Below are 25,020 nucleotides of genomic sequence, written 5' to 3'. Positions count from 1 at the left end.
ATGAGTGGGGAATTATACATGAATTTGAAGCTAAAAGGCCTCGGTCCACAAGCGGTGTTTAAACGCAGAACAGTCAGAATTTATCAGCCCTGATCGCTTATTTTAATGAGACGTCGAAAACAAGTTTGCAAGCTGTACAGGAGACTCATTCACCTCATTTATAATTATATTAGCGGATCAATAGGATGGCGCTTACGACACCTCACTAAATAGGAATTTTGTAGTGACTTAATTAAACGCTGAGCAAAATACATCAGGGTCATTAAAACAGGAGGACTGGCTGGAAATAATATTCATAAAAAATATCAAAAATACCGTTGGAGAAGTTAGGATGTGAGTGCACCCCATGAGATCTGATCACATTGCTGATGACTTCTGATGTTTCTCCAACTTCATGGGAAGTTTTATTGATCACTACGATAAAATGAAAATCCTGCGTGCATTTAAAATTTACCCCACTGGAGGTGGAGTCAGGCCTGTCCTGTCTGGAGACCGCAGCTTGGTACAAAGCCACACGGTTCTTCACAGGAACATGTTCGGTCTGGTCCATCTGGATGTCATCATGCTCATCTGCCCTGGACACTATAACGCTGCCTGCAGCTGGAAATAGATACACAAACAAAAACAATAAAAATAAATTGAAAAACATCCAAACTGTGCTTGCAATGTCATTATGAATAATGTAAAGTATTGGTGGTGTACAAAGTGATGCTCCAAATCGAAAGAGCACTTGGATTGTATAAGCTTCTGGTCTCCGGTTAAGGCACAGGTTCACTGGGAATTTTTACCTTCTTTACATTCACCACCAAGGACATCATAATTGTTCAAAAAAAAGCATGGCACCATCTGTTTTCAACAATTTGAGGCATCAATCACGACTGCTGCACAAATGATACACGACAGGTTTAATACGCTTTTTAATAATTGAACTTCTTAACCTTAAGTATGAGTAATAGTAATGGTGATGCTTATGGTAGCTTAGCAAGCACAACTAATTATACCAGGTCATTAGTGTAATAGTAATTGTGATTTGAAAAAAATACAGAGATGATCTGGAGAGAATTATATAAACGGGAGTTGGGTAATGTAAAAACTGATGTATTTGTAAATCTGCCGAGCTGTATTACTATTTGAAATGTTCAGACGTTTTACCCAAAGGCTTTAAGATTTACTGTATAGGTCCTTGCTTCGTGAAAACAACCCTTAGATTTATGTACTGGATGTTTTTAAAGTGGAAACTGGCGGCAAAAACTTCGATAAAGACTGATTACAGCAATTTGGGAGTCATACAGTGGCTTCATTAAGACTTTAATTTTGTTGCTCATTAAAAAAAAGGAGATGAATTGCTTCATCTGCAGCAAATGACAGTTTACTAATGAGTCGACAATAAAATTACATAACATACTGAAACCTATGGTTGGGCTAAATTGAATAATTGCGATTCAGGAGATATGTGTTTTCCTTAAAGGTGCTGCATATGCAATTTATTTACATATATTACAACCCTTACTAACATCACAGATATCACTGACATGTGTAGAAAAGGAAGCAAGTCTATACTTTTTTTTGTCGGCAGTGGCTATATATATATTTCTTTGCAATAAGTGTTAACAGTAATAAGTTGCTATCTATACTTTTTTTTATTGGCAGATAACATTTGCACCTCAGTATTTTTGTAGATGAACAGAATGCAATAATAAAAGAGTGTTAATTATTATATTTATTAAAATGATTATGCAGCATTATTGGAAGAAATAAAGTATAAATAGTGTTTGACAAAGGTTTTTGAAAAGAGCTGCACTTCTATTGAAAACACTTAACAACATACACAGGCGTAAAGGCCTTTGTGTTTTCACCCCCCTTAATGTGTCAATCATTTATTGTGTTCAGGTTATCTGAATTTTTTTTATTAATTTTGTTAATTTGCTAATTTCCTGTAGTTCAGTTGGTAAAGCCAAAGTCTTTTAAAGGCGGGGTGTATGTATGATCTCTGAAAGCCAATGTTGACATTTGAAATCACCTAAACATACACGCCCCTACCCCAATAGAAACTGGACTTTCTTTTGATAGACATGCCCCACACAAACACAACCCAGGCAACAATGTCATTTAGTAGACACGCCCCTTACTGCTGATTGGCTACAAGTGTGTTTTGCTACTCGGCCTCACTCTCTTTTGCAAAGCGTTTTTCAGCAATCGTGCATTCTGCCTTTAAATGCGCTGACATTTTACCAAAGCCTACTGCTATTGCAAAATACTCCACATGTGCAAACAATCGGCAGGGCCTGTCGCACAATAGAGCTTATATCGGGCCCAACAAATCAAGCCCGACCCTACCCGAGCACATTGTGTCCGAGCCTGGCCCGACACATTTACTATGAGCCCGAGCCTGATTTAAACCCTACCATTTTTAACCAGCGGTTGTGGCGGCAGATTTTTTTAACGCAGGTGCTAAAGGGGGACACTGCCCAGTTATATATATATGGATTATATATATATATAGTTTACAAATACTATTAATACATGAGCAGAAATTGGCCACTCATTAAATATTCTATTATTTTAATTATCATAATTAAAGTTTTAAATTTTATTAAATTGAACAGGCACAACCAAATTTAGCATTCAATCAAATATTCTTCAACATTTATTATTAATAATGTTACTTTAACATATTGTTATTTCAACATAATATGTGTGTGAGCAAGCAAGATGTGCATTTGTTAATTCAGTGAAAGCATGTGTTACGAGTTTCAAATGGTGTGTGACTGAGGCGCGCCGGCGCCTCCATGTAATTATTATATTGTCTGCTTTATTGCTTTTTATGTATTAAGAACAGGCAATTAGTTGTTGAAAAATGTATTAAAATTAAGATACAATTCTTTCTTCAAAACATAAGAAACTTGAAACTAAACTTGCTTATTTAATAGCTAAAACACGTAGTCTACAGACTCTTTTTGAACAAATTGTAGCACATTCATTTAATTCTGAAATTTGCACATGTAAGTTGAAAGGCATTTGTTTGAACATAGTAAAACATATCCGTAACATATATCAAGTTCATAATTGTGCGTGCATTTATTAATTATTATCTTAATGAATTATACAACAATACGGTAATACCAGCGAGTTGAGTCCGGGCTCGGGCAGAGAAACTAAGCTCTATCGCACAAAACAGGCAATACCGAGCCCCTCCCCTAGACAATGTCATTCTTTAATGGTTGACAATTGGCTCTTTTTACTGGAAGGTGGGACTTCCTTTGTTAGTAGCGGCCACATTAACTATTGCAACCTCCCTTATTTGTAGCAATAGCAGTGACGCATTTTGTTAATATTAAACATATTTGGTCGAGCATTACATTAGCAATGCAAAGTTTATGTGTTTAATTCCCAGAGAGCACACATACTGATTAAGGCTTCAGTCACACCAAAAGCGCTTTAAACGCTTGCAAACGCAAGGCGCGACGCACTGCCTTTTTTTAAAAAAGAGCAGTGCTACGCGGCTTTTCATATTGCTAAGCAACCACCGAGTCAGCTGTCTTGTCAATCAAATATTGAAGCGTGAGCGCTCTTTTGCTGTTAACTGTCATATCAGCAGAAACTTTAAAAAGAGGACGCTTGCTCTGACCTTGTTTGAGGGTGAGAGGTGCACAAACACGCAGGAGAGAGTGAGCGAGTGGAGTCCGGTTCTTCAAAGCAACTGTAAACTTCCCTCACCACAACGTAAGGCCCGCCTCTCCCCTCATTCGATTGGACAATGGAAAGACACGAATGACGTCGGGCGCTTATCCGCTCTCAGCGCTCCTTCAAAAACGCGTGCGCGGCAGGCGGCAAAAAACCGCAAGGCGCTTGGCGCGCATAAACAGCGCGCAAACGCGCCCTGCCCATAGAATATCATTCAAAAAAGCCGCCTGCAACTGCCATAAACGCTTTTGGTGTGACTGGCCCCTTAAAAAGTATAAAATAAATGCACTGACAAAGTCACTTTGAATAAAAGCGTCTGCCAAATACTTAACTCGTTCCCAGCAATTGATGAGTTATCTCGTTGATTAAGAAAAAAACGCTTCCCTGCCATTGACAAGTTTATACGGCAACCCAAATTTCCACTATTATCCACAAGGTGGCACTCTTACCAAACTTATAAAACACTTAAGCATCAACTGATTCAAATACAGTACTGTAAAACCTAAAAGTTAACTAAACTCAAACCATTTAAGTAAACCGGTTGCATTAGTTTTAAAACACATGCATTTGAGTACTGTGAACTAAAACAAATTGAGTTATATGCAGTTATGCACTTATGTTTAAGTTCACACTACTAAATATAAGTGCATAATATACATGACTCAAGTTAACAATACTTAAAATTATGTGTTTTAAAACTTAAATGGTCTAATGCAACCGGTTTACTTAAATGGTTTGAGTTAAGTTAGGTTTTACAGTGAGTTAAAACTCTGTTTTTGTTTTGATCATCGGTCTGAATCTGATCTCTAACAAAAGTCCTTTACAAAAATGCAATTTTTGTTAAAAATTTTGTATTTTTGAAGAAACCTACCCATATGTGAGAGGTGATAAAAAGAAAACATATGAAGGTAGGATGAAACGTTTTTTTTTCTTTTTATATATATTATATGTTTATATTTCCCTTTCAGTCGGTCACTACGACGTCACGTCGTGACCGACGAATTGGGAACCGCTCCGCGGGTGACCTATCTACTTCGAGAAACTATAAAAACGCCAATGAACTTGGCATGCAGGTATTTGCATAATGCCGGCGCCGCCCCGCCAGGTGCGTATATAAGCCGCAGGTGCACAATACCAAATTAGCTTTTATTGCTTCGAAGCCGGCAGACATCTGCTCTCGAGAAGCTTTCTATCTGATCTTCGTAGATCCTGTTCTGGAAGGGAAGAAAATAAGATCTCAGCTTGCTGAAGTTGGTTGGGCAAAGACACCTCAGCGGAGGCTCGCAGTGTTTTTTCTCCACCCTTTCTCTCTCTCTCTCTGTCTCTTTAATTTAGGACTTGAGTTGAGTGAGTGCGTTGCCTCTCCCTGTGTGTTTCACCAGCTCGCACAAAAGAGTGATTTCCCTAAAAGAGCAGCACGTTTGAGCTTTGTGTCTTTTTAAAGACAGCCACTCATTCGTGTCACGGTCGGGGTCGTCTTTTTAAAGATGGATTTCCGTCCGTGTTCGGTTTCTGGATGCGGTGTGTTCATCGCCCCCCGGGATGGCCACCAGCGTTGTCTTTCGTGTCTGGGGCTCCAGCACGCAGAGGCAGCGTTGCGTGATAGTTCATGCTCCATCTGTGAGGGCATGACTATGGCGGATTTGCGGAGACGGGTGTCGTTTCTCCGGGAACGGCGCCCGCCTTCCAAGTCTGGTGCTGCTAAGAGCGCAGCTACCAGACTTGCGAAGGATGATCTCCGTATAACGGTGCTGGGTCGGTCTGCTGGTTCGTCCAGCAGCTCCCAGCGCCCTGATCCGTTGCCAGCGGAGGTCCCGATGGAGACGAGCGGCCCGTGTTCTACGGTGTCCTCGCGCTCTGTCGAGCCTCCACCCGACGCGATGTCCACCGTAACATCGGAAGGGGGGTTGTCAGCCTCGGACGTCGATCCGGATCCGCTCCCGCCTTCGGGCCAGGTTGCGGCTTCTGCGTTCGACCCCGAGATGGCAGCCATGCTCGCCCGGGCGGCGGAGGCGGTCGGCTTGGAGTGGACTAAACCTCCCCCACCTGAACCGTCCCGCCTCGATGATTGGTTCTTCGGGGGTGCCAGGGCTTCTCAGTCCTCGCCCCCGGTGCCTTTCTTCCCCGAGGTGCATGAAGAGCTGACGCGGTCGTGGAAAACCCCGTTTTCCGCCCGGAACCGACCGTTTCAGCCTTCACCCCTCACCTCTCTCGAGGGTGGAGATGCCAAGGGGTACACTGGTATCCCGTCAGTGGAGCGGCCGGTCGCGATGCAGTTGTGTCCGGCCGGTGTCGCTTCCTCCTGGCGGGACCAGCCTACTCTCCCCTCACGGGCCTGTAAGCAGTCTTCGGCGCTGTCCGGTGCTGCTTACAAGGCTTGTGGGGAGGCAGCCTCTGCCCTGCATGCCATGGCATTGCTGCAGGTCCACCAGGCTAAGGCTCTGAGGGACCTGCACGCGGGAGGTCACGACTCGGCGGAGTTCTCTGAACTGCGTGCGGCTACGGATCTGGCGCTCCGTGCGACCAAGGTCACCGCACGCGCCGTCGGGCGTGCGATGTCTACCCTGGTAGTCCAGGAACGCCATCTCTGGCTGTGTCTGGCGGACATGAAGGATGCTGATAAGACCCGGCTCCTGAATGCTCCGGTTTCCCAGACCGGCCTGTTCGGCGAGACGGTCGAGGAGTTTGCCCAGCAATTCTCCGCGGCCAAGAAGCAGACTGAGGCCATCGCTCAGATCATGCCACGTCGGAAGCGTCCTGCGCCTGCCCCGTCCACGTCGGCACCTCAGCCTGCTCCTCGCCGAGGGCGTCCTGCGGCGGCCGCCTCCGTTCCTCCCCGGGGCTCTTCTAAGAAGCGAGGAACCGGTCGTCAGCAGCCCGCCCCGCCCGCTCAGCCCGCTTCAAAGGGTGGAAAAAGAAAATCGAAGCGGCCCTGAGATGGGCGACCTAGAGATGGAGGGGATCGCTCTTCGGGAGATGGTGAAAGCACCACTCCCCCCACCGGAGGAGGGCCGGTTGGGGAATCCTTTGTTTCAATTTTCTGTTCCGCCGACTTTTCAGTCGGCACCCACAATTCCACAAAAAGAGCGAATTCCACTTCCATCTCTAGGTCTTCAGATGAGCGCCGGAGACACGAGCGGGCTCATAACCCCCCCTCGTTCTCCGACTCATCAGAGGAGTACGAGAGCAACGCACGGGCTCATAACCCCATCGCGCTCTCTGACTTCTCAGGGGAAAGAAGACAATCACGGGCTCATAACCCATCGTCTTCCTCCCCCTTCGCCAGAGGGTGCATCGAGTGGCGTGAGGTGTCTTCAGCAGAGCCTCCCTTACTCACCCACCCAGCAGCGGACTCAGGTGAGTGTTATCATGCACAACACTGCTGTCGGTGCGGCCAATACGCACACACCGGCGATCACCTCCGTTGCGCCCGCCGCGGGTACACCGATCGTGCCTTTAGTCCCTCTCGCACGGTGTCTGGGGGCGTGGGAACAGCTTCCCAGCCCGTCGCGTTGGCTTTTACGCACGATTCGTCTCGGCTACGCGATCCAATTTGCCCGGCGTCCCCCCAAATTCTCCGGCGTTCGTTTCACTGCGGTGAGAGCTGCCGATGCGCACGTCCTCCGTGCGGAGATCGCTGTCCTACTGGCGAAGGACGCGATCGAGCCGGTCCCTCCAGCCGAGATGAGGTCGGGGTTTTACAGCCCTTACTTTATTGTACCCAAGAAAAGCGGCGGCTTGCGACCGATCCTGGACCTGCGTTCGCTGAACCGTGCACTTCACAGAATGCCGTTCAAGATGCTGACGCCCAAGCGCATATTTCCATGCATTCGTCCAAACGATTGGTTCGCATCCATCGACCTGAAGGACGCGTACTTCCACGTATCGATTCTCCCCCGGCACAGGCCGTTTCTCCGCTTTGCGTTCGAGGGGCGAGCATACCAGTACAAAGTCCTCCCATTCGGGCTCTCTCTGTCTCCCCGTGTATTCACCAAAGTAGTGGAGGGGGCTTTAAAACCCCTGAGAGAGAAAGGTGTGCGCATTCTCGCGTATTTAGACGATTGGCTCATAATAGCTCAAACACGTCAGACGCTGTGCGATCACAGAGATTTAACTCTAAAACACCTCGCTCGTTTGGGTCTTCGGGTCAACTGGGAAAAGAGCAAGCTTTGCCCCGTGCAGAGAATCTCTTTTCTCGGGATGGAACTGGACTCGATCGATTTGACAGCTCGTCTAACAGAAGCGCGTGTACAGTCGATTCTGACTTGCCTGAATACATTCAAGAGCAAGAGCGCGGTCCCGCTGAAACAATTTCAGAAGCTCCTGGGGCATATGGCAGCAGCCGCAGCTGTAACTCCGCTCGGACTGCTTCATATGCGACCGCTTCAGCATTGGCTTCACGATCGAGTCCCGAGGAGAGCGTGGCTGCGCGGCATTCACCGTGTTATCATTACACCTGCGTGTCGTCGCACTTTCACTCCGTGGTCAGACCGTGCGTTTCTCCGAGCCGGTGTGCCTCTGAGACAGGTCTCCAGGCATGCAATAGTATGCACAGATGCTTCGGACACGGGGTGGGGGGCCACGTACGATGGGCTTGCGGCTTCGGGGGTCTGGACGGCACCCCAGCTGCATTGGCACACAAATTGCCGAGAAATGTGGGCTGTATATCTTGCGCTCGTCCGTTTCAGCAACGAGTTACAGGGCAAAGATGTATTAGTACGCACAGACAACACTGCGACCGTGGCGTACATCAATCGTCAAGGCGGTTTACGCTCGCGTCACCTGTCGCATCTCGCCCGTCATCTCCTCACTTGGAGTCAGAAGAATTGAGGTCTCTTCGTGCCATTTACATCCCGGGCACGCTCAATGTAGAGGCGGATGCGCTCTCTCGGGCTGCGCATCCCGGCGAATGGCGACTCCACCCCATTGCGGTTCAGCAGATTTGGAGACGTTTCGGCAAAGCGCAGATAGATCTGTTTGCTTCCCCAGAGACGACCCATTGTCGCCTGTTCTATTCACTAGCCGACGACTCGCTCGGCGTGGATGCATTGGCACACAGCTGGCCGCGAAACATGCGCAAATACGCGTTCCCTCCGGTGAGCCTCATTGCGCAAACCCTATGCAAAATCCGGGAGGACGAGGAGAGCGTGCTGTTGGTGGCACCGTATTGGACAACCAGGAGTTGGTTTCCAGAACTCTCTCTCCTCGCGACAGCCCCTCCGTGGAAGATTCCCCTGAGGAAGGACCTTCTTTCTCAACAAGAGGGCACATTATGGCACCCGCGCCCCGACCTGTGGAACCTCCATGTGTGGTCTCTGGACGGGGCACGGAGGATTTGAGTGATTTACCGCAAGAGGTATCTAACACTATTGCTGCAGCGCGAGCGCCGTCTACGAGACAGGCTTACGCGCTTAAATGGAACCTGTTTGTCGACTGGTGTTCTTCCCAAAGTGAAAACCCCCGAGAATGCCCGATTAGTGTTGTGCTTTTATATCTCCAGCGTCGTTTGGAGAATAGGCTGTCACCATCCACTATTAAAGTCGATATCGCTGCGATATCAGCTCACCATTCACCCGTAAACGGTAGAACAGTGGGTCAGCACGACCTGGTCATTAGATTTCTCAGAGGCGCTCGAAGACTGAATCCTTCGCGTCCTCCCTCTATTCCTCCTTGGGACCTGTCCTTGGTGCTGAAATCACTCCAGGAAGCCCCATTTGAGCCTCTGCATAGTGTGAGTGTTAAATTTCTTACTATGAAAACTTTAACTCTCCTTGCTTTGGCTTCTGTTAAGAGGATAGGGGATATTCATGCATTTTCGGTCGACGAATCGTGCCTTCAGTTCGGGCCGGCTGCATCCAGCGTAACACTGAGACCCCGGCCCGGCTTTGTGCCCAAAGTTCCCACCACTCCTTTCAGAGATCAAGTGGTGAACCTCCAAGCGCTGCCTTTGGAGGAGGCAGACCCAGCCACGGCTTTGTTATGCCCTGTTCGTGCACTACGTGTGTATATAGACAGGACGCAAAGCTTTAGGACCTCAGATCAGCTCTTTGTTTGTTACGGTGGTCAGCAGAAAGGAAAAGCTGTCACCAAGCAGAGGATGTCCCATTGGATTGTGGATACTATAGCCCTTGCATATCAAAAGCAGAATGTGCCTTGTCCGTTTAATTTACGTGCCCACTCTACACGCAGTGTGGCATCATCTTGGGCACTGGCTCGCGGTTCCTCGCTAACAGATATTTGTAGAGCTGCAGGCTGGGCGACACCTAATACGTTCACAAGATTCTATAGTGTTCGTGTCGAACCGGTTTCCACTCGGGTTCTTTCTACTAACTAGTTAAGAATGCCGAGGGTCGGCTCGTGTGTCGGCTTGGAGCCTCTATTTTGGTGCTGCACATCTGCACCAATATGGAAGGCCATCGGGGCAAAAACGTCTAAAAAACTGTTTTTGCCTCTCCTCCACCGCCCTGATAGCCGATGTTGCGGAGCATCCGCTGTCAACCTATCACTGATGTATTCTCTGTAAACCTGTGTAGGCTAGGCGTCCACATTTGTCCCCTACGTGGGGTTCATTTGTGTGTATACTCCGTGGGGTACTAATCCTCCACGTTTTCCTTAGCAGAGCCTGTTCTGCATCTCTCTGCATACTATGTTTTGTTCAGAGACTTTTTATGAGCAACCTATCGGTTGTTTCATATTTTATGTCATCCATTCAACCTTCTTAGGGGATGGCTTCCGCAGTGTTCTAGCTCCGCTCAGTTTAGACGCTTCCCCAGTTCGCTGCTTCACTATCGTGGGTTAAGGAACAGGTAGTGACCGGCCTTCTGCATTTCGCCTTAGGTTCCGCCCCTTACGTGGAGGGCGGAGGGCTTTTACAGACACTGGAAGGGTTCAGCTGCAGTGGCGTTTTGGTAGGGATTCCCAATTCGTCGGTCACGACGTGACGTCGTAGTGACCGACTGAAAGGGAACGTCTCGGTTACGTATGTAACCCTCGTTCCCTGAAGGAAGGGAACGGAGACGTCACGTCCCGTCGCCACAGTTTGCTGTTCCATTGCTGTTTTTCAGGCCGGGCACTGTTGCTCGGCTTCTCAGCAATAATATAGCTAATTTGGTATTGTGCACCTGCGGCTTATATACGCACCTGGCGGGGCGGCGCCGGCATTATGCAAATACCTGCATGCCAAGTTCATTGGCGTTTTTATAGTTTCTCGAAGTAGATAGGTCACCCGCGGAGCGGTTCCCAATTCGTCGGTCACGACGTGACGTCTCCGTTCCCTTCCTTCAGGGAACGAGGGTTACATACGTAACCGAGACGATTTATACTGAAATATTTTCTGTAATGTATTAAACTTTTGTTTAAATCATAAAAAAGCTGCCGCATGCTGGCAACTTGTTTTAAAAATGCTGGCTGGGAAAGACTTAAATATAATGTTAATGAAAGAATGTAATAAAGCCACTAAATAACCCCGTCAACCAAATGCCTTGCAAAGCAGCTCGAAACTGTTTACAGCATCTTTACAGTTATCATGCGCATTACCAGTTAGACTGTCAGAAAATGACCAGAAACATCTGCATTGCAAACCAATGTATCTTATCTCTAATCAGCCTAAACACAGCCAGAGGTGAGACAGTAATGGGAGATATTTGGAGGCAATGGAAGAACATTTATAACCGAAGGCTGTCTTGCTTTTATCCAGTAACATCCCTGAAATCAATTACACCAGCTGTCTATTCCTAACCCAATTAAACATTGTGGAATATAAAGACGTGTCTCTCTGCCTGCTGTAAACCATCATTACGGTAATGAGCTGCTGGCAGCGCTAACAGTTTCCACATCAAAACTGAGGTCTAATCCCACCCCGTGTGTTTGTTTGTGTGTATGTGAATGTCTAGCAGAGGAGAAATGCTTCATTTGCACTAATGTGGTTGTACGACTATTTAATTCCTCTGCCTGACCCAAATGTATCCCGACTAAATGCTCTACTATAGCTGTTCATACTGTATGTGATTGACATTGACATCCTATACATCTAATGCAGCTCTATGGTAACGTCATTGATCCTGTGTACAGTACTAAAGACATTTTAAAAGCTCTTTAACATGATATAATCTCAGATTGAGCTTTGTTGGGCAAAATAAATGTGCTCCTATGATCAAAGCTGGTCCAAAATTAAAGTAAGCAGCGTAATTATACTTTAAATTGTCCAAATCCAAAGGCAACGTGTCATGTGGTCATTACAGTACAATGCACTGAAAGAAAAATCATACAAGATCCTTAATGATGCAAGATAATAATGTTGGTAATGTACGTACTTGTCAGCAAGATTTGGGGGAAAATGAAATGTGTTCAAGTTGAGTGCAGGAATCTCGTGCTGAATTATTTGCATTCATTTCTTTACTTTTAAATTAAAAGTTTTTAAAATAAAGCAGAATTTACCTAAAACTCAAAAAAACAAAATTATAAGCTCAATATTGGGTTATTTGAAAAGCACAGCAAGGATTTTATAACCTCATATGTTTGGCTAAATCCAACTTACAAGATGACACATTCTTTATCGTTCTACAGTATTTTGTCATTTTTTTTTTAAACAAGCAGCAGTTTGTCAAACTAGCAGTTAGTCATGTTCACCCAAAAAATCTAACTCAATAAGAAATCTAATTTGTATTAAAAAAAAACAAAGCCTATTTTCTCATATCAACATTTACTGTATTACAGCAGGTAAATCCGAATCTAAAATAAAAATCTGTAACTATATTCCTGTAATACTGAAATATAATTGTATAATTTTTAAACATACACTGTAAAAAATTACATAATTTTTGTCAAATCAACATATATATTTATGTTATTTTAACTTAACAAATTAAGTAAAACAATTTCAACTTGTTTCTATAAATTATGTTAACTTATCGCTGGTAAAATCTTGCTATACAAAAAATAGTAGGATGAATTTGCAAAAACAAGTTGTTTTAACGTCATGCTACATTTTTATAATGTTGTATTTCAGGAAAAAAATCTGCTACAGATTAAAATTTTTCTTATTCAATTTAAAAGTACTGCTTTTTTATCTATCTACAGTTTAAAAAATCTATCTACAATAATAAAAATGCAGTCCATTTATCTTAAAGGAGACATCATGAAAATCTGACTTTTTTTTCAAGTGCTATAATTGGGTCCCCGGTGCTTTTATCAACCTAGAAAACGTAAAAAAAAGATCAACCCAGTAACTAAGTTTGGGTAAACCATTCTCTGCAAGCATGTGGAAATGTTTTGACTCCACTTGTGATGTCATAAGGGGATAATAATCTCCACTAGCCACAGCACTGCCATTTAGTGTAGAGATCAGCTCATTTGCATTTAAAAGGACACACCCAAAAACAGCACATTTCTGCTCACACCTAAAAAGTGACAATTTTAACATGTTATAATAAATTATCTGGTGTTTTGAGCAAAAAACTTCACAGAAGTACTCTGGGGACACCAAAGATTTATTTTACATCTTAAAACAGTCTTGTGTAACCATACTTGGGCACACAGTCGAACGCACAGCTTTGAAAAGTATACATAGTACGCGTACATACTGTAGGTGTTTGACGCATGTGTATTGCGACAAATTGCAATGCCTCTACTGGCCCACACTGTAAAAAATTATACAATGGATTTACGCACTATATTTTTAAATAAGTTTTACTTGTAATTTTAAGTAATTGCATAAATTGCTTAAAATTCCATGTAATACTTACATTAAAAAAAATGCAAACATGATGCACTGTATTTTTTAGTAAATACAGCCTTTATTTTTTCAGTGTACATAAACCTGTACATGCATGAGCGACTACCATTCAAGTACTATTATGATAACAAAATTGCGTCACGCGCACTGTATGCTGACCCTCGTATATGCGTAAAAAGTAAAGTATATCCAGGCCTTCATACAGTAAAAAAGTCTGTGTTACTGTTTTTTTATACAATTAAATGTAAGTAAAATTCAATAAAATAATATACGACCCGTGCTGGCAAACTGAGTTGGAATGAACAAATGTTCAAAAATGAGTTATTTATATGTTGACATTCTCTATTAAAACGTCAAAACGATGTATAATTGGTTGGAATCTGAGAGAAAATGACAGAGCTATACCTGTATTTTTTTTTAAATCACCGCATATACCTTAAAATCACTGGTAAAACTAATACATTTAGCACGAAAAGTAAAAAAAACTATATCTGTAGGAAAAATATTCAATTATGTACATATTCATGTCTGTCAGTCAGCATGATGATGATGGTTTTCATGTCTTATGGCTCTGAGTAACTCTTTTAACATCAAGTTAGTCCTGCACTATAATTTCTAATTCCTGAATGTTTTAAAACGAAAACCACATTTCATGCACATGTGGATGGAGACGCATCTTTCTATTAGATTAAGCATTTAGGATGATACACATCTTAGAAAACATACAAATAAAGATCATTTTAGATGTTTAATGACTATTTAGAGCAGAGCCGATCCTGGCCTTCTGGGGGCCCTAAGCAACTTTGTGAGGAGGCCCTGTCATCGCATTCATAAAAAAACATTCACTTTCTCTGATTAAATGTAGCTATAGACGGTTTGAATATAGACACGTCTGAATCCGAACTTTACTTCCAGTTTCATTTTTTTTAATGGTCTGACTAGTTGCTAAACTGATCTCTTAAACAAATGCCTCGTCGAAAATAACAAATGTTTTGGTTTCCTAAGTAATCTATGTGTTGTTTTTTTGCTTGTTATATAAATAAACTACGTTAAAGAACTTTGTTGTTATTTATTCTTAGAGGAGTTTGCCGGAATTTACGTGTGGACCACGACAGCAGCTTGTTTATGTTGTTACTGCTGAAACCGTCTATAAACAAACTGTTAACTAAAACACATATTATCTTATAGATGTACATTTTTGCCACATGAACATTACTGTGACACTCATCAGAATATTTCCTAATTTAAACATTGACACATTTTTTTCTGAAAAGCCTTTAATCTGTTATATTAGTACTTAGAAAAAAGGTCTACTGCCAAATATATAATTTTTTTAAGAGATGTAGATTATCAGGGAAACAAATAAGGGTAACATTATGAATTAAATAAAGCCAATAGCTGTCATATAAACTATAACAAATAACTTTGTTTAAAAACTAAGGCATGATCAGACTCCACAGATAAATACACCAAAATACATCAATAATTCTCTAAATATGCAAACATTAGACCTAATGTGCATTGTTTTAAAATGCTAACAGGAGTCACACAACATCTTGCATGAATAAATGTGTTTATTTTTTTAACACGTATGAAAGATTTTGATTATTAATGTGTACAAGCATTTCTAACCAAACACACTGGACTAAAACTGAATCTAAGGATTTGGACTGCAGTGTTAGGAATATATAGTGTATAGGAATTTTGTGTTCTTAAAGGAATATTCCATTTTCTTAAAAGAAAAATCCAGATAATTTACTCACCATCATGTCATCCAAAATGTTGATGTCTTTCTTTGTTCAGTCGAGAAGAAATTATGTTTTTTGGGGAAACATTGCAGGATTTTTCTCATTTTAATGGACTTTAATAGAGGCCAACATTTAATACTTAACTCAACACTTAACAGTTTTTTTCAACTGAGTTTCAAAGGACTATAAACGATCTCAAACGAGGCATAAGGGTCTTATCTAGCGAAACGATTGTCATTTTTGACAAGAAAAATAAAAAATATGCTCTTTAAACCACAACTTTTTGTCTAGGTCTGATCCAGCGCAACCTAACGTAAATGCGTAGTGACGTAGGGAGGTCACGTGTTACATATATAAAATGCACATTTGCGGACCATTGTAAACAATAAACTGACACAAAGACATTAATTAGTATCAGTTGACATACAACAACGTAGGAACGGTCCTCTTTCAAGACGCTTGTAAACACTGGGGCGGAGTTTTGCGTTCGTCTTCTGTGACCTCTTGACGTCATGACGTATTGCGTGGGGTCACATCACACATCACAACCTGATCTAGACGAGAAGTTGTGGTTTAAAAGTGGATATTTTTTATTTTTCTTGTCAAAAATGACAATCGTTTCGCAAGACCCTTATGCCTTGTTTGGGATTGTTTATAGTCTTTTGAAACTCAGTTGAAAAAAACTGTTAAGTGTTGAGTTAAGTATTAAATGTTGGGCTCTATTAAAGTCCATTAAGAGAAAAATCCTGCAATGTTTTCCTCAAAAAACATAATTTCTTCTCGACTGAACAAAGAAAGACATCAACATTTTGGATGACATGGTGGTGAGTAAATTATCTGGATTTTTCTTTTAAGAAAATGGAATATTCCTTTTATCTTTTTACTTCAGCTTCATGCCGCTTGTCTTTCCTGCTCTGGGCAGATAGCTTTAATATCCAAATGAAGACGCATATTGATTAGCGCGTCAAGTGCATGCAGAGCTGCATAAATGGACTGACAACTGAAATTAAAGTATCATGAGATCGTACTGCTTGTTATAATTTCGAATGGCTCCCGCAGCACAATGATGTCACTCGTCAGCTGGTCTGTGCAGCGCTGCATGAAGTTAAGCGCTAGGGGGCCCCCTAGTGGTGCGAGGCCCTACGCAGCTCGCGTAGTCTGCGTATAGGGCGGATAGGCTCTGATTTAGAGCATTTGGATCACTAGATGAGGGCTTAATGTTCTTATTTTTATGAAACCCTCAAATTTTAACCAAAATCGACATTTATATTTTCTATTCCCTGCAGCTCCAAATTAAACAGTGCTGAGTCATTTTGCCAGCACTGGTCACATATATTTCAACAACTTTAAAAGGCATTTTTTTGCTTGTTTTTTAGAGTGAAATGTGCCCAGGCCAATTTCTCAACACGGTTTTATGAGATTCAGCCAGTTATAATCTCATAACATCTATTGTTCAATCCACTAATGCTTGTTGTCGGCCTGTAGTTGCAATAAAATCAGTGAGTTCAATCATAATATAAAATGCCATCTGCAGCATAATCAGCCCAATGGCCTCTCTTCATTAACTTTTAATGGTTTTGTTCCACTTAAAGACTTATTTATGAACACAAGGTATTTATTACAAAGGTATCAGACATAAAAGCGAATAAAACGCCCGTGCCAGGTTGCTCTGCTTCTCTAGAAGTGTTCAAATCATCGGTACATATTAAATAAATATTTCCTTTAGCTGCAATGCCTCCCAATACCGCAATGTTTGGTCAGGCATTACAAGTTATTTCAAGTGTTACATCACCTCACTGAAATTCACTCTGCTGGCTTATTTGTCATGCGGTAGAAGCTTTTATCCACAGCTTAGAGTACACTTATCACCCCTGAGCTACCTCGGGTTAAGTGCTTCACTCAAGGGCACCTTGGTCTTTCATGAATCCCCTCTTTTACCACAATGCTACACTACTTTTAAAATCATCACAAAGCACAGTTTGCAACCCCTTATCTCATGCAATGCAATGCAAGTCTACATCTCACAAGATTTAACAATTCAAGTGAATGATTCATTCTGGGACTGATTGGAATTTTAAGCACTTAATATTTCATACGTTTTAAGCCTGTGATTGGCTCATGCGATGCGCGATCATGAGTGGTTAGCATCACAAAGTAATATCACCAGGGAAATAGAAGCTCTGTCTCTATTTTAGCCAAGCTGGTGTGTGTGGGGGGGTATGTTGCTGTAAACCCATCAACCTGTCAAGAAGGATGAGCAACCACAGGCATCCGTCACCCAAAAAAGCACAGTAACAGCTACCATTAAGTTTTATGTGCATTAAAACACGAGAGAACGATGCAGCATTCGTGTTCTTCATTTCTGGTACAACGCTGTATTTGACAGGCCAGGTTTTAAAAACTCAAGAGCTTTTAACCAATGAGATCACGCTAATCTTTACGCCTGGATCGTGTCAACAATTCAGATCTATCTTCTGATGAGTTATGTCCAGAGATCACATGACAGGAGAGTGAAGTAATCTAGGCGCCGAGTACGCGTAAAAATACATCAAACTTATTTTAAACCGTGAAGCTGGTGGGTCGGGTTTCAGAGGGAGAAGTCTGAAGACCCCAGAATCTGCTCGCTCACCTGAACATCTGATTTAAAGAAATGTGTTATGAAAGAAAGAAAAAAAAGTCTTAAACAAGCTAAAGATGCGGTTTCATTTATAATTTATCATAATAAAACTACAGTCATACTAAATTTAAACACTACATTAAAGGAATATTTTTACTTTTTTTTAAAAACATTCTGATAATATACTCACCCACATGTCATCCATTTATGTCTTTCTTTGTTTATTCAAGAAGAAATAAAGTTTTTTGAGGAAAACATTCCAGGATTTTTCTCCATATAGACCGTTTCATCAGGCGCACGTGCGGTGATAAGCGTCTGGTCCAAACTTTACGTCCGGTTTCTGTTTGTTTAATGCTCTGACTAGTTGTTGAAACTGAACTCTTAAACAAATACCTCGTCGGAAATACCAAATGTTTTGCGTTCATATGTAATCTACGTGTTGTTTATTTTGCTTGTTATATAAATAAACTACTTTAAAAGGACTTTGTTGTTATTTATTCTTTACAAAGTTTACCGGAAGTTACGTGATGACCACGAAAGCCACTTGTTTATGTTGTTACTGCTGAAACCGTCTATAGTCAACTTTAGTGGACCTAAACAGTTTACAGTTTCAATGCAGCTTTAAAAGGCTCTAAACGATTCCAACAGAGGCATAATCTAGAGTCTTATCTAGAGAAACGATCGTCTTCATTAAATAAAATAAATAAAATGCATGTTTAAACTACAACTTCTCATCTTGCACTAGCCTTGTGATGCGCCAGTGCAACCTTACGTATTACATGATGATCACGTCGAAAGATCACGCATGACGTATGCGAATCTACCGCTCCAGTGTAGATGTTGTTGTAATGTCTTTGTGTCAGTTTATTGTTTAAAATGGTCCGCAAGTGTGCATTTTACATATTATGTGACGCGTGACCTTCTAATGTGATTATGTAATACGTAAGGTTGCTCTGGGCCGTACATTTTTCTTTTTCTGAAAATGACGATCAATTTGCTAGAAAGGCCCTTATGCCTCGTTTGGGATCGTTTAAACCAGGGGTCTCCAAACTTTTTGTGAGCAAGGGCTACCACAATGGATAAAACAATTTGGGGGCTACTTTTTGATGTAGTCTACTCAAAACTTTTTGGTTTACTTGTAAATTTTATTTTATTTTATTTGTTGATAGTATTGTTTAAAATGTTAACGTGCATAAACCAAAGCAAGCTAATAAAAAAATTATGTCATAAATAAATATTACAATTGAGACTATTCATAAAATGTGCTTTGGCGGGCACCTCACTGATTCCATGTGGGCTACCTGGTGCCTGCGGGCACCATGTTGAAGACCCCTGGTTTAGAGCCCTTTGAAGCTGCATTGAAACGGGAATTTTTGGATCTTTGAATTGTTGGCGTCCAATAAAGTCTATTAAAATGAGAAAAATCTTGAAATGTTTTCCTAAAAAAACAAAATTTCTTCTCGAATGAACAAAGAAAGACATCAACATCTTGGATGACATGGAAGTTAGTAAATTATTGGGATTTTTTATGAAAGTGGAATAATCCTTTAATAAAACATCAGTAAATTTAGAACATAAGTATATTTAACTCTAAAATTGTGTATATAAACTAAAAAGAATATTTATTAGGATCATTTACATTCAAATAAAGAGAGTAATTAAAATAAATCCCAATGCATGTTGAGAGAAAAAAACATTTTAGAAGAGAAATTTTATCATTAATGCCAAAAGGTGCACATTTATAACACTAAAATTGTTACTGACATATTTGAAACATCAGAAATAAATCTTGGCACCCTACTAAGACAAATCTAAATACTTTTTCATAAAAAAAAACATTTCAATAAGATATCCTAAAAAACAAAAACTTTATATTTAAAGTGAGTGAAATTACATTTGCATAACATGAGTGAAGAAACAGAGTAACCCATGCAATATGAAGACAAAACTGATAGCAAACAAACTACAATTTAATGAAAGTGTGTGTGTGCTCTGTCATTAACCGAGAGTCTGGCATCCCGGATAAAGGTTCAAGCAAGATTATGGACAATTCGATAAACACCCCAATATGGAAATCCCCAGCAAAATAAATAAAGTTAAATAATCACTGGATAAACAACATGTTTGACATTTTACTGCCTGTATACAGTAAATTACTTTCACCTCACGGTAAAGAGCTTGGGGGTTTGCTAGGTAATTGCAATGCAGTTGCTAAGGAATAGTTAGTTAAGGTATAGGGCTAGTTGATAGATGGTTGCTCACAGCCCAAAGTCAAAATAGCACACAACCAAGTCTCTAATTTTGGCCTCTAGAGATTTAGGAACCTTTAAGGAACCAAAATCTATACTCACGATGACCATCCCTATACCAGAAACCCATTTAAATCTCCCACCAGTTGAGTGCTAGATACAATAGTGATGTTTCGATAACAAGTCCTTTTCATTCAACACAATCCATCACGCATTACAACAACAATAATCTTTTCACAAAAGTCAAACCTTCCTATCTGTCCATTTCACAGAAATCGAGCACATCGGACAATCCAAGCAGCTATAAAACTCACCAACTGTGTGTCCGTCCATGAGTGGCGGGTTAGAGATCCAGAGAACGGGCCTGTAGCTTTCTGCCTGCCCTGCAGGTTGTTTGAATGTCCAGCAGTCTGTCTCTTGAGTTTGGTGGAGACCAGCTCCAGAGGCGCTCGAAACGTAACGTGAATCCAGCCAGCTGCTTTTATTTCAAAGCATCTTCTCTCCCCTCCCCAACATTCAATACTGCGCTCTGCCAGCACGGCTTTTTTTGGAGGACCTGGTGTCTCCTGTCATGTCATGATGCAAAACCTGGTGGGCAGTAGCAATCGTTGCTTCTTTCTATAATATATTATTAAAAATGTGAATACATGAATGCCACATAACGGGACCATTGTGACAGAATATTATCTGCTTTACGTGAAATTCATTTACCAGCGACTTCCCATTAGTGGACTTTCAAAGTCGATTTGGTTTGACATTTCTTTATGACGTCCTGTCAAATTTTAAAGGTTACGATATGTCTTGACATTCACTGTCCGTGTTCTGACACACCTTAGAAAGTGTCTCACTTCACTCGCATACGCTACCGGATGTTCATCTCAAATAGTTTTTACTTGCACATCTTTTTTTTACTAGTACATCTTTTAAAGCCATACATGTAGTACAGTATTTAGCAGATTTTATTCACCCATACACCCCTGCTTGGCTTTTTGGGTCCTCTGGAGCCAATTAATAATGGTTTCCAAGTACAGACTGTCTTTAAAAGGGCCCTCAGTATTCCAGCAGCTACTGTAAAAACTGCTTCTCTCTCCCGGCTAAAATAAAACTTATTTCTTTACATAACTTATTTTTTCTGTTTTCATCATACAATTCTTTCCTGTCTTAAGCCACCATGGATTTGTGAAAAATGCAATTCAAATAAAAATAAAACAGCACACTGATCACAGAAAAGACAATGCCCCTGTGCCTTCTGTGTGATCGCAAACACATCCCATAATTAATTCTGGGATCACTTCCGTAAAGGGTACCTAGTAGCTCAGCTCCAGTGTTGGGGTAAAGCATTACAAGTGACGTGTAAAGTAACACATTGCTTTATAAATGTGCACATTATTATTTGAGTTACTTTTTAAAAAAATAATAATGTACTAAATTAAACTTAATGTATTCATGTAGAATTATGCACTTTATGTGTGCACACCTGAGCAGGAACAGTTTGATGAAAAGGAGATGGCAGGCCAGAGCTTGACATTTTTGCTATGGAATTATGCGATTTCTGAAGTTGTTGAAGTTCAGAAACACCTGCAAGACCTGAAAGAGATCAAGTAAGAAAAAGTAACGCAAATATTACTTTCCATGAAAAGTAACTAAGTAATGCAATTAGTTACTTTTTGGGGAAGAGACTTAACTCTATCCAGAGCCGGTTCCAGACCATAACTAACAGGGGGGCACATGGCTTCCAACAGGGGGGCACGCAATAGCAACAATAACTTGCAAAACAAGACATTAAAACAACAAATGCAGTGCAAGCACGCCCTCATACAACTGGTACAGACTGTCAGCTCATTTCCCGTATAAAGTGCAAAAGACCACAAACTATGCTCAAAACTTTTGAACTTCGACCGCGGTGTGAATGCAAGCTGAGCTCCACTGCGCTCGCGCTTTGCTCGACGCAACAACAAATCGCCCTGGCAAGCCATTGAAATGAATGGGTTTCATAGCGCAGCACACACTGAGTACTAGCTTTAAAAAAGCTGCTTTACCATAATCACGTCGTAATGCTGTTAATGGTCTATAGCCACACTTCACATTTAAGCTTACTGAATTTAAAACAACGCTAACTTACCTTTAAAATAGCTGAAGACGGCGTGTACGAACATTAAACTTCCTTAAAACAATGTCCTGTAGATTTGAAAATTCCACCTCGACCTCTAATCTCTGAGTTTGAGCCAGTCTGTGTTTGCATGAAGTCAGATGAAGCAGGCGGTGCTGGTTCGTTCGAAATAATTCTAATATCCATATTTTACACGATCCATAAAATGCCGCAAAAAACACGTTGCTAGTATCAAGTCACAAATATGCTAAAGACGTAAGACGGGTGAGACGCGGCAATACATCCAATCAGAGAAACTGGTCTATTTTAATTAAAGAAAACATATATCAACTATATTTTCCTCATTTGATTACATTACAAGTCATGAAACATTCAATGTTTAATTTATTTGAATTATTCTTGATACATATTAAATTAATAAAAAACTTTGTAGGGGGGGCACAACAACCTGTTTGGGGGGGCACTGCCTGCGAATGCACCCCCTTGACGCCGGCCCTGACTCTATCACCGCCATTAATAATTTATCTCGTCAATTAAGAGAAAGAATTTGCATTAAAAAATGTGTTTCTGATGAATTTTTATGTTAATCTGCAATAGCGCGATACGGCACTTACCTAATTTATGAAAAAACTGAAGCCAAAACGTTATTTATTAATTTTAAACTCTGTGTATGTTTTGATAATAATTCTGAATCTTATCTCTAACAAAATTCCTTCACAAAAATGCAATTATTTCAGCTTTTTGCTAAAAAAGGCAAAAAAATCCCATATTTAAAAGTTTACAAGCAGTGAAAAAAATATATAGGATGAAACGTTTTTTTTTTCAGTTTTGTTTGTTTGAAAGCAGAGGGTTTGTTCTTTCATTTGATATATTTGTATGTTTATATATTTTTAGAATAATTTTTTCTTGGAAGGCATTTTGTGAAACTTTTGTGAAAATCACAAAAATGCTGGTGGGCAACTTGTCAAAAAATGGCTGGCGGGAATGAGTTATTTTTTTGTAATGCCTTCCTTTTAAAAACAACTTTCCCAATACTCAGGGTGGATTTAGTGATTTGGGGGCCCAAACCTTACTGCAGTACCCCTTTGTATTAAAAGGATGGGTATAATATTTGTGTACTTTTTACTTTTTTTAGTACTGAATTCCTTAAATATATTTTCATCTAATGCCACATCTACAATATATTTTAAATTAAAAATAATTTGTATTAGGGATGGGACAATAACCGGTTTCATGATTAACCACGATAAAATGTCCTGACGGTTAGAATTATTGTTTAAAATTTAATTATCATTACAACCGTGTTTGATTACCGCGGTAAATCCTTTCCAGCCAGAATCCGTTTGACCAGGCGCACACATGCAACATAGTTTTTTGCACAAGGCAGCATTTAAGGGTATTGTATTCATTCACGGTAAACTTAGACAGATTTATTTTTTTAACCACAGAAATAATTTCAGGGACATGAAATATTAAATTGTGATTTTCAAAAATAAAACTTGTTCAAAAGTTTTCAGTGTGTGTATCAGTTCTTTTTGAACATTTCCAACTCATTATAACAAAACCATGATAATACGTATAACCGTGATAACTTTGGTCACTATAATCATGATATGAAATTTTCATACCGTCCCATCCCTAATTTGTATTCAAATGAACATAATACGACGAGACAAACTAAAGCGATCACAAATTCATTTACAGATTGAGGAATAAATTACAATCTTTAGTGGGGCAAGGCAGAAATTTCGGAGGACAAAAGCTTATAATGCAATCTGTATTATTTGTGGAGCATACTCACCGGCACAGATCACTATTCGTGGCCGGGAGGGAGCTGTGTTTGGCGGAAGAGAGGTTGCTGAAAGCAGCCGACCTTTGCCTAAGTCCGCCCCTGCCAATACTGCTCAGCTCTTTGACACAGGGGTTTGATTAACATTGACTAAGAAAACTGGAATAAAGCAGAGATCAGGGAGCTCCTCACCATCTCCGCTGAAGTAAAGATTGTTCGCCAACATAATAGAACAGCACGCCACACGCATATTTATGATCTTATTATAAACAAAAATGCACACACGTAGTTTCTCGAAAGACCCAATACACATCATGTGTCTTTTTGGGATGTATGTGAATGCATGCACAGATTCCCAAAAATCATTGGCAGGGTGAATGAACCAAAATTCAAACTATTCCAAACTATTCCTTGTTTATTTTCCATAGTCTTTGTCTAAAAAGGGATTAAGTCATTCACCGAGATCATTAACCCTGCAGAGACAAGTAATTGGGGCCGTTCACCCTTAACCACTGAGAAACAAGCCTGATTGTACCATTGTACTTAGATTCTAGTACTACAAAATAAATACAGCTTGAAAGAGCAAAACAACAAAAAAACGTGTGGCCTTAGACTGACAAAGTTAAAATACTCCTCCACCTCACTTTAAAGTCATGCAGACAGGTCAAAGACACACAAACGTCTCAAAGATCCACAAATACTGACCACACAGTGAAATGATCGGCATGGGGTCAGAGCTCAAAGAGGGTCGAAGATGAGGTGTGGAGACGTGTGAAGGGTCTGCAAACCAGGACAGTGATGTAATAGAGAGGCTCCAGAGACGGAAACAGCACACAGACACCTGAGACCCAGAGACACAGATGTGTGTTGGATATATGACAGATCTGCTTACTGAAGGGTGCCACAACGTCCAAAGATACACAAGAGACTTCCTGAATCTACACCAGAGTTGGGAATGTGAACTACAGTCATTTCAACCATATACAATTTGAACGCATTGAAACCGAACAACATTTGTCAAGGACCAAGGTGCTACACAAGACACACATTATCTTAAATAGTTGTAAAGAAATAAATTAAGTTTTTTTAA

At 41.0% G+C, this 25,020-nt stretch overlaps 1 protein-coding gene across 1 annotated transcript in view; it reads right to left on the bottom strand.

Moving 5' to 3' along the window:
* xirp2b (xin actin binding repeat containing 2b) overlaps positions 1–20,476 on the bottom strand; it is a 50,903-nt gene extending 30,427 nt beyond the window's left edge. Inside the window, exons 1-2 of the mRNA XM_065252325.1 lie at positions 20,346–20,476; positions 455–600 (exon numbers count right to left, since the gene is read on the bottom strand). Coding sequence (XP_065108397.1) covers positions 455–600; positions 20,346–20,364 — 165 coding nt within the window. The 5' untranslated portion in view covers positions 20,365–20,476. The remainder of the gene's footprint in view (positions 1–454; positions 601–20,345) is intronic.
* Between the last annotated feature and the right edge of the window lie 4,544 nt (positions 20,477–25,020).

The sequence above is a fragment of the Paramisgurnus dabryanus genome, chromosome 15, assembly GCF_030506205.2.
Source record: "Paramisgurnus dabryanus chromosome 15, PD_genome_1.1, whole genome shotgun sequence".
Classification (NCBI taxonomy): Eukaryota; Metazoa; Chordata; class Actinopteri; order Cypriniformes; family Cobitidae; genus Paramisgurnus; species Paramisgurnus dabryanus.
This window is presented reverse-complemented; position numbering and strand designations above follow the sequence as displayed.